Genomic DNA, 14070 nt, shown 5'->3' on the forward strand with positions numbered 1-14070 from the left:
CACACCCCGAGCCCACGTGAGGTGTTTTCGGTGCGCTCCCACGTGCTGGTCCGTCCCTACAAGCCCGAGGACCCCCCTTCTGTAGGTCTCCATGCTTTTTTTCCTGTGTCGGGGGCATGGTTTTGGTAGCTGTGGCCACGCTCACACGTCCCATTGGCCGGGCTGACCCCGGCTCTGAGGCTGCCATTGCCATGTGCGGTTATTTTTGTCCCTCACCGTCACGACGAGGAGCTAAAAAGCCCCTCAAATAAATGGGGGGGGGGCTCTCCCAGCGGCCGCGCTTGGGTTCGTTAGCCAGCAGCCTCGTTACCGGCTGCAGTGGGGCGCCTGCAAACCTGCTCCTGCCAAGCTGCGTGCGCGTGTGCCGCCCTCCCGGGGCGGTCTCACCCTGCTCCGTGACCAGGAGGTGCCACACACGCAATCCTCGCTCCCACAGCCGGTGAGACGGAGCCAAAGCTCGTCCGCGTGTGGTGCCCCGAGCGCGTCCTGTGCCCAGCAGAGGCGGGGGGAACCGCAACTTGGGGCCACACCACACCGGAATTTCTTATTTTGGGGTGTCCTGTGCGGAGCCAGGTGTCGGACGGGACGATCCCGATGGGGATGATCCACAGGGGCTGCCGCGAGGACTCGCAGCCCGGGCGCCCCGAGCCCCAGCCCGTGACCCCCGCGTCGCGCCGCGTGTTCTGCTCCGCTTCGTGCCAAGGCTGCCGTGGATCAGGCACCGCCAGCAAGGTGTTCGTGCCCCGTGCACGCGGTGGCGGCTGTGCCGTGCCCAGAGCCCAGCTAGCAGCTCCCAGTGAACAGCTCCCAGCTCCCAGTTAACAGCTCCCAGCTCCCAATTCCTATCTCCCAGTTCCCAGTGAACAGCTCCCAGCTCCCAGTTAACAGCTCCCAACCCCCAGTTCCCAACTCCAAGTTCCCAAATAACAGCTCCCAGTTCCCAGTCTCCACCTCCCAGTTCCCAGTTAACAGCTCCCAGCTCAGCTCCCAGTTCCCAGCGCCCACCTCCCAGTTCCCACCCCCCAGTTCCCAGCACCCCCTCCCAGTTCCCCCCCCCCGCCGTGCCCGAGGCTCCAGCGCCCTCCTCGCGCGGCCCCGCCCCCAGGCCATGACCCCGCCCCCAACGAACCAGGCCCCGCCCCCAGCACCAGGCCCCGCCCCCGCCCAGTCCCCGCCCCCCCGGCCCCGCCCAGAGCTGGCCCCGCCCCCGGGGGACCTGGGCAGGGTCCCCCCGTGTCCCCCCTGCCCCTGGGTGCCCCCCCCCGGTCCCCGTGTCCCCCCGTGTCCCCCCGTGTCCCCCTGTGTGCCCCCAGGTGCCCCTGGGTCCTCCCAGGTCCTCGGTGTCCCCATGGCCCCGGTGTCCCCCGTGTCCCCCATGCCCCCCCTCATCCCCTGTCCCCCCCACCCCGTGTCCCCCCACATTCCCTGTGTCCTCCCATGTCCCCTGTGTCCCCCCACATGTCCCCCACGTCCCCCCACAACCCATGTCCCCCACATTTCCACCATGTCCCGTGTCCCCCCACATGTCCCCCACGTCCCCTCCATCCCCCACATGCCCCCCATGGCCCACGTCCTCTTGTGGCCTTCACGTGTGCCCACGTCCCCACCCTGTGCCCTGTGTCCCCAGTGTCCCCTCTGTCCCCTCCACGGTCCCCTCGTGCCCCCCCTGTGGCACCGTCCCCCCCGTGCTGCCCACAGCCCCCAGGGTGGCAGTCGGGTGGCCACGGGGGGTGGCAGCAGCGGGGGCGCGATGACAGACGGCGGCTGCACCCCGACACTGCGGGGTGTCCCCACGGGACCCGGGCTCACGGCCACGGTCATGGGCACCGTGGGGTGAGCGGGCAGGGCCCTGCAGAGGAGCTTTTGTAGGACCTACAGAAAAACAGGCAGCTTGTCATTGCGTCCCGCACAAAACAGGGGACCTGGAGCGGGCTGGGAACCACCCTGGGGACACGGGGACGCGCAGGGACAGGGCACGGCGGCTTTCCCACCGGGAGGAGGAGGAGGAGTGGCGTGGACGCGGCCCGGAGCCCCCACCCCAGGAACTTTCCCCACGGGCCTGAGCCCCCAAATCCTGCACCCGGGCATTTCCTGCGGCGTTTTGCTCGGGGCGAGGCCGCGGCGCCCGCTGGCGGCTGGAGACACATCGATCACCCCCGTAGGAATTAATGGTTGCCGGGGCGCGGGCGATAATGATCTAATTACTTTTATAACGTGCAAGCAGAGGCCGGCCTCGGCCGGTAACGCGCTGCCCGACATTTCAGACGGGCTTTCCCAGACCTGAAAGCAATTAGGCACAAAAGGAAGGAAAAATGTAAGCGAGGGGATGTGAACTGCACTCGGGAGTTGTTCGAAGGGAATTATCGGACACCAAAGCCCCTCCACGACTGGGGTTCACCCGGGAGGCCAATGGCACCCGGGCACGTCGGTGGGGAGGAGGAGAAGGAATCAAGCCCCCGCTCGTCGGTGGATGTCGGCCAAGGGAGCTCTGCGGGGAGAAGGCTCCGTGCTCGCTGCCACAGCTCCCGGCTCGGGTCTGCCCGTCGCACCGAGAACCGGCACTCGCGCCCCAAAAGCGTTGCCTTCGGGGTTTTTTGGCGTTGACGTAAAGGGGGGGTGCAGGGGCAGATCCAGCTGTGGGGCTCCAGAGAGGCTGATCAACGCCACCGAGGCGGTTGGGCCTTTTTCTGAGCGTTTTTGTTTTGTAATTTTTCCTGCCCGTGGCCAGGACGAGCGTCAGGACAACACTGACATCAAGTGGCTGCTGGGATCCCTCGCACGCGGGGGCCGGATCCTGCTCCCCGGGAGCTGCATCGCCCGCGCAGCCCCCGTCCCCCCCTGCCGATGCACCCCACGAGCTCAGCCTGCCATTTTGTCCCTTTCTGCCCCGTTTTGCCCTGTGCTGAGATGCAAGAAGCCGGCTGACTGCCTTGTCGGGCAGGAAAGCGCGGCCTGGACCCCAAAACCCTCCTGAGCAGGGCCCAACCGAGGATGCTGCAGGAAGGGGGGTGCTGCCGGACACGAGTGGGGCCTCCACGGTCCCTCCCCAGCCCGCAGGGGGAGGCCGGCGGTCCTGGCCTCTCCTCTGCCGTCCTCCCCCGTGTGTCCTCCACGTCCTCGGCGTGCCCTGCCGCATCCCAACGGGGTCAATATCCCAGCAGGGCCCAGCCGAGCCGCGCGCTGCCCACGTCACCGAGCCGGCAGCAGCCGCGCAACCCTGGCCCACGGGGCTGGGGGCCAGCAGGGACCCCCCCGGCCGCAGCGCCCACCCCCGTGGGTCCCGCTGCACCCAGCTCCCGCCAGGCCACCGGCGAGGCCGCGGGGAAGCAGTGAGGCCGCGCCACCATCCCCGGGCTGTGCTCCACGCCGGAGCGCGGCCGCGGTGGCCCCTGCCACCACCACCCGCTGGTGCTGGGGACGTCGTCCCCGCGCCTCCCGCCGGCCTTCAGCTCCCTGCCCCTGGACTTTGGGCTGAGCACGGGAGTGGCGGTGGCGGCGGTGCGGCTGCCGGCGTTGGCGGAGCCCCAAATCGCCTCTGCGGTGAGACCAGCGCCGCGACCCCGCAGGGGCACCGCAGGTAACGTGGGTGATGTCCCCTTGTCCCCTGTGCCGTGGGGAGGCTGCGAAAGGGGGCTGCCCAAAGGGATGGGTCCCTCTGCCCCATCCCCAGCTCTGGAGGCTCCTCTGTGGGAAATCACCGAGTTATTCCCGGTTTAAAACCAGGGAAACTGAGGCACGGCATTTTGCCCGGTGTCAGAGCGGCCACACAGCCTGCGAGACCTTGCCCTGGGGGGGAGAAGCTGGAAAATCCCATTTCTGCTCCACACCAGCAGGGCTCGGAGGCAGCGAGTGGTTTTGCAACACCTCGTTCCCGTTCATCCCGGCTTTCTGCGGACACCTCCGTGGCACCGAGGCCAGCCCAGAGCCCAGCTCAGCTGGGGACAGGGGGGTGGCCAGAGCCAGGGGTGGGTTCGGGGCGAGCGATGGCTCCGGTGGGATATTGGCTGCAGGTGGAGCTGGGGTAGCAGGTGCAGGAACTTGGTGCCCTTGTGGGCCCCCACCCATGGGTGGGGGCGAGGTGAGGCGGGGCTGGGTTGCTGCAGGATTTAGGTCCTGAGAGGGACCAAGGCTGGATGCAAGCAGGGAGAGGGGCCCAGAGGTGGGGGGTTGGCTGGCGTGGGGGCTTTGCTGGGTTTTGGGGCGTGCTGGGTCTCTGCAGACCCTTGGGTGGTTTCAACTGGGGTTCCTCCAGCTGAGCCCTGCGTGGGGCAAAGTTTGGGACCACAGTGCTGGTTTGGGAGTGGCTGTGGGGCAGCCCAGTGGCGATGCTGGTGGTTGTTTATCCCCAAGCCCGGAAATGGGACGCGTGGAAATGCTCTGTGCGCTGGGAAGGAAAGGGAGGGGAGAGCCGGGCCGTTCCCGCACTGCTACGGGAGGGATGCTCCAGCTGCTCCTGGAGCCGGGCTGGTGCTTGGCGCTGAGACGTCCCCATCCGGGCTGTGTGGCCACCATGGTCCCCGATGCCAGCCCCAGCATCACCCCTTCCTTCCCAGCTCGCTCGTGACTCCAGTGGCTCCATAGTGTCTGAGGGGGACGGACTGCGGACCTGTGCTGGGGCCTGGGCCAGGACGGGACTGGACAGAGGCAGGTGAGTGCTGAGACTCTCGGTTTGGGGCTTGGGTGTCCCTGCCTCGTGCTCTGTACTCTTCCCCTGCTTGTGTGCGGGTTGGGGAGGGGAAAGAGCTAAGGAAACAGCTCCCTTGCCCTAGAAATGCAGCTTTTCCTGGGGATTTCCTGGCTGTCGCAAGATGGAACAGGAGAAAGGCTGCAGCTTCTTGCCTAAGGCGTCAGTGGTCCTAGAAAGAGATCGATTTGAAGGAAACGGGGGTGTTGCTCTGAAATTGCCTCCCACCTCTGCAAGCAGCGGGTTTGACCCCGTGTACCTGCTGGTGTCGGTGCCCAGCGACGTGCCAGCCCGTGGGCAGGATGGGGACGTCAGGCGGGGCTGGTGCAGGCAGGAAGGTGCTCAAGGCCTCCTGTGGTGGAGGTGCTGGGGCTTTATGGGACGGAGGTGCAGGGAGGCACTTGGGGCACAGCGGGGGCTGCGCGGGGGCTGCGCGGTGCCGTGGGGCTGGCCCCTCATGTCCAGCCTTGGCTCTTCCCCGTGCAGAGCCCAGGGCGCAGCTGGAGCAGGCACACAGGCACCGCCTGCCTCGTGCCCCTGTCCTAGCACGGGGCTGCCAGGACTCCTGGGGCCACATCCAGCGTCCGTCCTGACCGTGCCAGCACCTGGCAGGGAGCCGCCAACAGCACCATGTCTCAGGCAGAAGGTACCACGCAGTCCTTGGGCTGCCCTGGGATGGCCACAGCCCCAGTCCGCCCCCCACATCAGTGCTCACCTCCCATCCCATTTAACACCCGGTCCAGGGCCCTGCAGCCCTTCTGATCCTACAGGCACCTTTGTCCTGCACCACTGAGGCACTGGGACTTGTGTGGTGCTGGCTGCTCTGGGGGGTGCGGGTCGCAGGAGCCCCTGTCCCCAGCTGCGGTGCCTGGGGCTGGCAGCTGGATGGTCCTGGATGGACCCGAGGGTGCTGGGCTACAGAAACGAGCACCGCTGGGGAAGGGATGGTCCCTGCGGCGTGAGGCTTGGGCTCAGCTCCAGCAGGATCTGTGCGTGTCCCTGCCAGCAGGTGAGGAGGCTTTTGAGTACTGCGATGTTGTCATCAACACCCAGGAGAAGGTTTCGGACGTGTACACGCAGCTGGAGAAGCTTGGAGAGTAAGCTGGGGTCCTGCATCCCCACCACCCCTCAACTACGGGGTGTGTCCACGCATGGTCGGGGTGGTGGTGACGGCTCCTCCATCCCTTGTGCTCGCTCTGTCCCAGGGGCAAGTTCGGCACCGTGTACCGGCTGCAGGAGAAAGACAGCGGCAGGATCCGGGCTGGGAAGTATTTTCAGACGCGGACGGCCAAAGAGAAGCAGGCGGCTCGGGCTGAGGTGGAGCTCATGAACCTGCTGCATCACCCGCGCCTCGTGCAGTGCCTCGCTGCCTTCCAGGGCCCCGCCGAGCTGGTGATGGTGATGGAGTAGTGAGTGGGGGCAGCGCTGGGAACACCCACTGTGTGGGGGAGGGTCCTTGCACCCCAGGGTCCCGGCACGGGGTGTAGGGTGGATTGGGGAACCTGCAGACCCCGGGGACCTGGGTGCTGAGATGCACCCAGAGCGCTGGGTCCGGGCTCCCTGGTGGGGTGTCCCCCTCCTCGGGGCTGGCAGACCCCAGTGGGGTCCCCCAGCACCCTGCCCGCTCCCCAGTGTGGCCGGCGGGGAGCTCTTCGAGCGCATCGTGGACGATGACTTCGAGCACACGGAGCCCAGCAGCACCCAGTACATGCGGCAGATCCTGGAGGGGCTGCAGTACATGCACGGCCAGGCCGTCGTCCACCTCGACCTCAAGCCCGAGAACATCGTCTGCGTCAGCCCCAGCGGCCACTGGCTCAAGATCGCCGACTTCGGCCTGGCGCGGAAGCTGGGTGAGCGAGGGGGGTCCCTGCTGACGACAGGGTGCTGTAGGGAAACCCATGAGGTGGGCAGCCTGGAGAACCCTGCACCCATGGGTGCACAGCACCAAGATGGGCCCTGGGGGCAGTTTCTGGACTCCCTCTCCCCCAGGCAGAAGTGTGTGTTGGGGTGCACTGGGGAGGTCCTGGCCAGGCACTGCCCCACAGCCCCACCTTCTCTGCAGCTCCAGACACCCCCGTGAAGGTGCTGCACGGGACCCCCGAGTTCATGGCTCCAGAAGTGGTCTCCTTCGAGCCCGTGGGGTTTGCCACAGACATGTGGAGCATCGGTGTCATCTGTTACATCCTGTGAGTGGCTCCCAGGGGACGGCAGCTGGGCAGGAAGGGGCTGAGCTGCTGCTGACAGCCTCTGTCCCCTCTCCAGGCTGAGCGGGGAGTCCCCCTTCCAGGGGGACACCGACATGGAGACGCTGAGCAACATCACCGCTGCCCAGTGGGACTTTGAGGAGGAGACCTTCTCGGACATCTCCCCGCAGGCCAAGGATTTCATCAGCCAACTGCTGCAGAAGGACCCTGGGTAGGGGCTGGGGGTGGGCGCTGGGTGCGTCCCCACAGAGCCGGGCTGGGTTTTGGGGTGTGAGGAGGGTGGGGGGGAGGAACAGGGGAAGGAGTGAGCCCTACCGTGCTGAATGCTGCCTGTGGAGTGCCCAGAGCCTCTCCCTGGGGCCAAGGGCCTGACGGCAGCCCCTGACCCCACCGTGCCCCCTCCCCAGCCACCGGCTCTCCAGCTCCGAGGCTCTGCTGCACCCCTGGCTGCAGCAGCCCCTGCCCAGCAGCACGAAGGCGCTGCCGAAGGAGCGGATAAAGCAGTTCCTGGCTCGTCGGAAGTGGCAGGTACGTGGGGAGGGATGTGTTTAGGAGATGGTGGTGGACGTGGGGCTGGGGACTGCTCTTGTGGGGCTCAGTGCTCCTTTCTTTCTCTCCAGAAAACAGGCAAAGCCCTGCTGGCACTCAACAGGCTCGCCCTGCTGTCCCAGGGCACAGAGAGGAGAGCATCAGAGGCTCAGGATGAGGAAGGTGATGGCCCTGAAGCATTGGCTCCAATGCACCCCATCAATCCCTGTTCCTCTGCTTTGTCATCCCCACCTCTGCCCTGACCTGCCTTGGTGCCACCGAGTGCCTTGGGCATGTCCCCGGTGGGGCACTTCTGCTCTGGGGCACCTTCTGTGCCCCAAAGCCCCCTGTCCTCAGCCCTGAGGGGCCAATGCTGCTGTGGCCTTGCAACAGGCACGCACTACTCTGCAGTGCTGGGATCTGAACGTGCTCCGGATCCCAGGGATCAGGAGCTGATCCCTACAGGGCCTGGTGTGCGGGTGTCACGTACGTTCCTCCAGCAGAGGAGGAGGGTTGAATGCAGGTGACTCCTCACCGTGCCCTCTGTCCATCTGCCCACAGACCCGTGCTGCAGCCCAGAGGAGGACCAAGCCTCTGAGTCTCTGCCCCAGCAGGGTCCCAGTTTCTCCGAGCCACCCATGGACAAAGAGGAGGTGGAAGGTGGGAGCATCACAGCTGCAGGACAGGCAGAGAGCAGTGCCAGCATCCCCCAGCCCCGGGCCACCTAGAGCTGGTGACTCTTCTCCACTGTCACAGCACTTTGCACCATGGCCTGGCCAGCCTGCGGTTGGCCCAGACCCGTGGTGCCCCTGTGCTGGTGTGGGGACAGGGCTGCCTGCTGTCCCCAGTGAGGAACCAGTGCCCCCATGGCCTCCTGGGTTAGAGCTAAGCCTGGTTCTTCTCACTGCATGTCTTGTGAGCCTAATAAAGCACTGAGGATCTCTGCATTCCCTGTGCTGCTCCTTTCTCCCAAAATCACTGGGAGGGGTGGCAAAGAGCTGCCCAAGCTGTCCTTGCACTTTTGGGAGTCAGCAACAGGCTCTCCTGAGGCTGGGCCACCACCTTTGCCTTGTCTGGGAGGGAGCCTGGCGCCGTGCCCTGGGGACAGGGCCTGAGAGGGGATGGCTCCAGGTGAAGTCCCTTGACAGGGAGCATCCTCCTTCCCCTGGGGGCTGACGGGGGTGGCACTGTGCCCTGAACCCCAGGTGGGTGGGAGGAGTGGGGATGGGGTTGGAAGGGTCCTCTGGGTCCAGCTGGTCCAACCCCTTGCTCAAGCAGTGCCACCTCGAGCAGGTAGTCCAGGACCACGTCTGGGGCTTCTGAATCCCCCCATGGAAGGGAGACCCCCAGCCTCTCCGGGCTCAGTCACCCACAGGGTAAAGAAGTGCTTCCTGGTGTTCAGAGCATGCCTCCTGCGTTTCAGCTTGTGTCTGGCACTGGGCATCACAGGAAAGAGCCTGGCTCTGTCCTCACTGCACCCTTCCTCCATTCGTCTATATACATCTATATGTGGACCCTCTGAGACTCAGTGCTCTGACTGCCATGGGAGAGATGCTTCAGTCCCTTCACTTTCACGGCCTTCTGCTGGACTGCAAACCTGCTGGGGGTTCTCTCTGCCCCTTCGCCCACATTGCTAATGAAGGTGCTGAGCAGGACTGGTCCCAGCATTGACCCCGGGGTACTCTGCTAGTTGCCGGCCTCCACTTAGGTGTTGCACCACTGATGGCCATCCCCTGGGCTCTGCCCTTCAGTCAGTTTTTGATCCACCTCAGTCTGCCCATCCAGCCCACGCATCACCAGCTTGTCTACGTGGGGACACTGTCGAAGGCCTTGTGAACGTCCAGGCAGGCGATATCCACTGCTCTCTCCTTGTGTGCCGGGTCAGCTGTTTCACTGCAGAAGCTCAAGTTGGTTAAGCATGACTTCCCCTTGGTGAGTCTACGCTTACTATTCCTGATTATTTTCTTACCCTTTGCATGCCTGGAAATGGCTTCCAGGTTTAGCTGCCCCAACACCTTCCCAGGGACTGGGTGAGGCTGACTGACTTGTAGTTCCCCAGGTCCTCCTTCCTGAAAACAGGAGTGACACTTGCTTTTCTCCAGTCTTTGGGCACTTCTCCAGCCACCGTGATCGTTCAAAGATTATCAAGAGTGGTCTCAGTGTGACATCTGCTTGTTCCCTTGGCACTTGTGTGGTGCATCCCATTAGGGCCTAAGGATTTATGTATGTCCAGTTTGCTTAAGTGTTCTTTGATATGATCCTCTTCCACCGAGGGTGCACCTTCCTTGCTCCAGCTTTTCCTGCTCTCTGGGACCTGTGATTCCTGAAGGTCAGTCTTGCTGGTAAGGACTGAGGCACTCAGTCTGTCTCCCTGTCCTGTGTAACCAGGTCTCCTGCTTCATTCAGCAGTGAGCCTGTAGTTCCCCAGCCTTCCTCTTGTCATCAATGTACTTACAGAAGCTGTCCTTGTTGTCCTTGACATCTCTGGATAGATTTAATTCCATTTGAGCTTTAGTTTTCTTAACTTCATCCTTAGCTGCTCAGTGTCTCTGTTCCTTCCACATTACTTGTCCTTGCTTCCACCTTGAGCTTGGAGGATGTGATCCTTGAATCAGAACCAGCTTTTTCAGGCCCCTCTTCCCTCCAGGAAACGCATCATGGTTATTCCCAGTGCTGCATGCATTAGTATACAGGCATGTGAAAGCGGCTCCCCAGGACACTGAGTTCCTAGAAATGGTGTGGGGGATTTCTCTGTAATGGTGCCTTGTGGGCACCTCCTTGCTAATAGCCAAGTGCTGGAGGTGACCCTGCTTGAGCCTCATGTTGCTGACTTTATGATTCCCTCCCTCTCACATCACCTCGAGCCCTTTGCTCAGAAACCCTGCCTGTCCCTCCCTCACAGAGCCGCTGGTTGTTCTCTCTCCCCTTACTCTTACTTCAAAGCCCTCCTTTTGCATCCAGCCGTCCCTGGGGACTCTGGTCTCCTAGTTCCTGTGCCAACTCTGCAACCAGCAGGGCTGGAGGGGGGCCAGAAACTGCAGTGTGACCTCAAACCTTACCCTAAGGAGGCAGCTTGGGCAAAAATCAGGATTTAGGAGCCCAGGTCTGCTCTGTTCTAATCTTTTCCTGCCCTCAGTGATGCTGAGCAGCATCTGGAGAGGAGCTGGTGGCTGCACTCACTCTATTTATTTATTCAGTTTATTTATTTATTTATTTGCAGTTTACTTGCTGCAATAAACCCACCTTTCATGTTTACGCTGGGCTGGAGGCTGCTCTTTCTCAGCTGAAGCTGGAGGGCTTGCAAAAAATCCCTCCTTTGTGTACAAAAAAGACAGGATCTCCTGGAGAAACTCCAGAGGAGGGCCACAAAGATGATACGGGGCCTGGAGCATCTTCCCTGTGAGGAAAGGCTGAGAGACCTGGGTCTGTTCAGACTTGAGATAAGAAGACTAAGAGGGGATCTTATTAATGTTTACAACTATCTTAAGTGTGGGAGACAGAGGGATTTGGCCAACCTCTTTCCAGTGGTTTGTGGGGACAGGCCAAGGGGCAGAGGCCACAAAATGGAGCACAGGAAGTTCCACACCAACATGCAAAAGAACTTCTTCATGGTAAGGGTGACGGAGCGCTGGAACAGGCTGCCCAGGGAGGTTGTGGAGTCTCCTTCTCTGGAGATATTCAAGGCCCGTCTGGATGCCTACCTGTGCAACCTGCTCTAGGGAACCTGCTTTGGCAGGGGGTTGGACCCGATGATCTCTTGAGGTCCCTTCCAACCCCTGTGATTCTGTGAAAGGCACCGGGGTCTGAATGGTGCAGCCCTGTGCCTGCTGCTGGGCTAAGGCTGTGCAAAATAATGCTTGAGGCATGCATGGGACCCTCCTCTGGGACCTTCCTCTTCCTCTACCAGCTGCTTCTCCTCATGCCCTCCCTGCTGTGCGCTCCTGGGAGCTGGAGGTGAGGCTGTGAGGGGGTAAGAGGAAAGCGTTATTTTTATTAAACAGAACTAACTCCACCCACTCTCACAACCACTGTGGGGACCGCTGCTGGACTGACAACAGCAAACCCGCTTTCAGAGAGTTCGCTATTCCCTGCGGGAAGCTGATGGTCACCATGGGAGGAGCCTTCAGTAGCAGAACTTGTCACGCTGCTGCAGCCCCCAGAAATGGTAGCCAAGCCCAGGTGCCAGTGGTCCCTTGGTCGGGGATTTCATGGCTCTTATCTGTTCTTCTCTTGGGCTAATGGGGAAGGATGCTGTGACCTTCCTGTCTTGCTATTGCCGTATGGACCCTCTTGCTGACGAGGCCTTATCGGCACCGAGGCCTGGCTCATGTTTTTGTGGCAAGAGCCTGTTCCTGTTAATAATGTCAATTGCTGACGGCTGCTTCTGGGTACATTTGACCACGGGAAGCTAGCAAGCAGGAGACTGCTGCAGTATTGTGGAGCTGTAGCGTGCTCTGCCCAGGGCTCTCTCTTTCTCCTTGTTGAAAACAGCGGATGTATGGCAGGAAAGGGAATCCAGAAGGAACTTGACTTGGGAGCTGGTGTGCAGACCTCCACTCAGAGCACTGGGTAGTGCTCTCAGGGAGCCACCAGGTCCTCCCCTTGTGATGCAAATTAACATTATCATTGCTGTAGGACATTCCTAGCAGGGTCCAACCACGGCTCTTCAGAGGCTGTGTCACGCAGCTCCTGACAGAGTCCATCTACCTGCTGTCTCTTCCCATAAATGACGTTTTCAGCAGCAGAAGTGAACTCACCACTATACAGAACCTGGTGAAGACAGCTGTGACAACCACACTTCTCACTCCCAATGACGGGTTCTGGCTGCATTCACAAGTCATGCTGGTTTTGAGTTGGAGAAGCAGCTCCTTAGAAACACACAAACATATTCCACGTTCTGTCCACAGTTTTTGTCTTCCATTTCCAGGGAAACAGAGGCACTGAGCAACCCTCTTTTCCTCCACTACTCTAAGTGCTTCTCTTGATACTCACATACATCATATCCTAATTTCTACCCATTAGTATCATCTGTTCCATGTTTTCTTCATTATACAGACTCTGGCTGATCTGAACTCACACACATCCCCTGGGAACAGAGCAGAATGCCTTCAAGCTGCAGATGATAAGCAAACACTAAGTTACATATAATCAATCCCTTGATGAGCTATTTACCATGTGACATGACCAAAATACTTCTGGTTGGGAACTATGTTTATCTTAGTCTGTTTTTTCAAACTACCCACAGCCCTGAAAATCCATGTCAAAGTGTTCAGACATAAGCTTTCTCTCTATAATCTTGCCTATTGCTTCAGGATTGCCTGTACTTTACATTGCAAATAGTGATTTACCTACAGAAGAAGCTTAGTTATTGACAGAAGCCTGTGTCCCACAGCACACGTTTCTTCTTCCACTGCTTCCCTTGGCTTTACACAGAACAATGAACACTTGTCAGAGGAAGCAACAGACTAAATGAAGAGTGGAGTTATACCTGGAACTCATTACAATCACCAAGAAATTCAGCAGCACTGAAAATAGAAATCCAATTTCAGCACCTGTGAGGAAATGAATTAGTAAGTGATCCTTTGATCAAGACCGACTCTCTCTCCAGTTCACCTTCACTTCAGCCACACCACTTCACAAATTTGTGTACCTACACAAAGCATTAGATATCTTCTAGCAAGATACAAAGGAAAAGTGATGCAGTTGGAGAGCCTCGAGAAATGGTTCTCTTCCGTATCACAAGTACTCTTGGGTCCAGCTCCCCAGAGGTACGTGAGGTACAGTTAGCTGTCTGAATACCCTCAAAGTTCTGGATCTGAATCCTTCTGTGACAAGTTATCACAAATATCTCATGTTTATTTTGGGCTGCAAAATCTAGGCATGATTATTTGGACAAGCAAATATTCCCTGGGTAGCACTAACATCAAGAAATACATCAAGAAAAATTTCTCTGTGGAATCCCTCCCTCCTGCAAATTTGGGGGAGGCGGGGGAACAAAAGAGAATAGGAGTATGATTTCCTGCTTATGTATTTTTCTGTGAATTGAAATCAATCAAGAAAACAAACCTGAGCCTAAAGTCAACCTGAATGTAAAAAATTAGCATCAGGCAAATATTGAAGAAGATTATTTGAATGTGTAATTTCTAGAATGCTTTTTTTTAAGGACTATTACACCAGGAAGTGAACAGCTACCAAGTAATTTGGATTGTCAGATAAAAGCCTTCATGCATCACAAATAAAACACCAGAAGACTGGTGAGAGAAGACATGCGGAGTATGAGGAATTGGTAGCAACAGATGCAAAGACATTTAAATTAAGACGGAAGATGTAAGTAATAAAGGAGGTGTTTATGAAAAGGAAAAGAACATCAGTAATACCTGAATCGCAACACACTCATCTCTCAGCACGGCACAGCTGTGACTTGCTGTCTTATTCCAAGATGTTAGACACACAGCTCTCCAAATCGGTTTTACTATTGTAACAGGCCCCATCTTTAAGACAAATTACACATGAGAAAATTGTGTTGTTGAAATTCTTTATTAAGTTAAGCTCAAGTCAAACAGGAGATCCGTCCCTCCCCTCGACAGGGAAGATCTGTCAGGAGCGAGCCCTGACCCTTCCGGCAGCCTGTGTCAGCTCCACGGAGACCCTGGT

The 14070-nt window shown here is 59.5% G+C and overlaps 1 protein-coding gene across 2 annotated transcripts; it reads left to right on the forward strand.

Annotated features, from left to right (window-relative positions):
* Positions 1-4193: 4193 nt before the first annotated feature.
* On the forward strand, positions 4194-8363 carry LOC310885500 (myosin light chain kinase, smooth muscle-like). Of its 2 annotated transcripts, none has more exons than XM_083808935.1 (10): positions 4194-4648; positions 5171-5330; positions 5691-5781; positions 5890-6093; positions 6317-6534; positions 6747-6870; positions 6947-7099; positions 7296-7416; positions 7509-7599; positions 7978-8363. In XM_083808935.1, the coding sequence occupies exons 2-10, from the start codon at positions 5315-5317 to the stop codon at positions 8142-8144; spliced, it is 1185 nt and encodes a 394-aa protein (XP_083665061.1). In that variant the 5' UTR covers positions 4194-4648; positions 5171-5314; the 3' UTR covers positions 8145-8363. The 2 variants fall into 2 exon arrangements, with proteins under 2 accessions (XP_083665061.1, XP_083665062.1); XM_083808936.1 differs by having other exon boundaries at positions 4195-4648; positions 5694-5781.
* Positions 8364-14070: the final 5707 nt, after the last annotated feature.

This window comes from Anser anser (genome assembly GCF_964211835.1).
Source record: "Anser anser genome assembly, chromosome: 23".
Lineage (NCBI taxonomy): Eukaryota > Metazoa > Chordata > Aves > Anseriformes > Anatidae > Anser > Anser anser.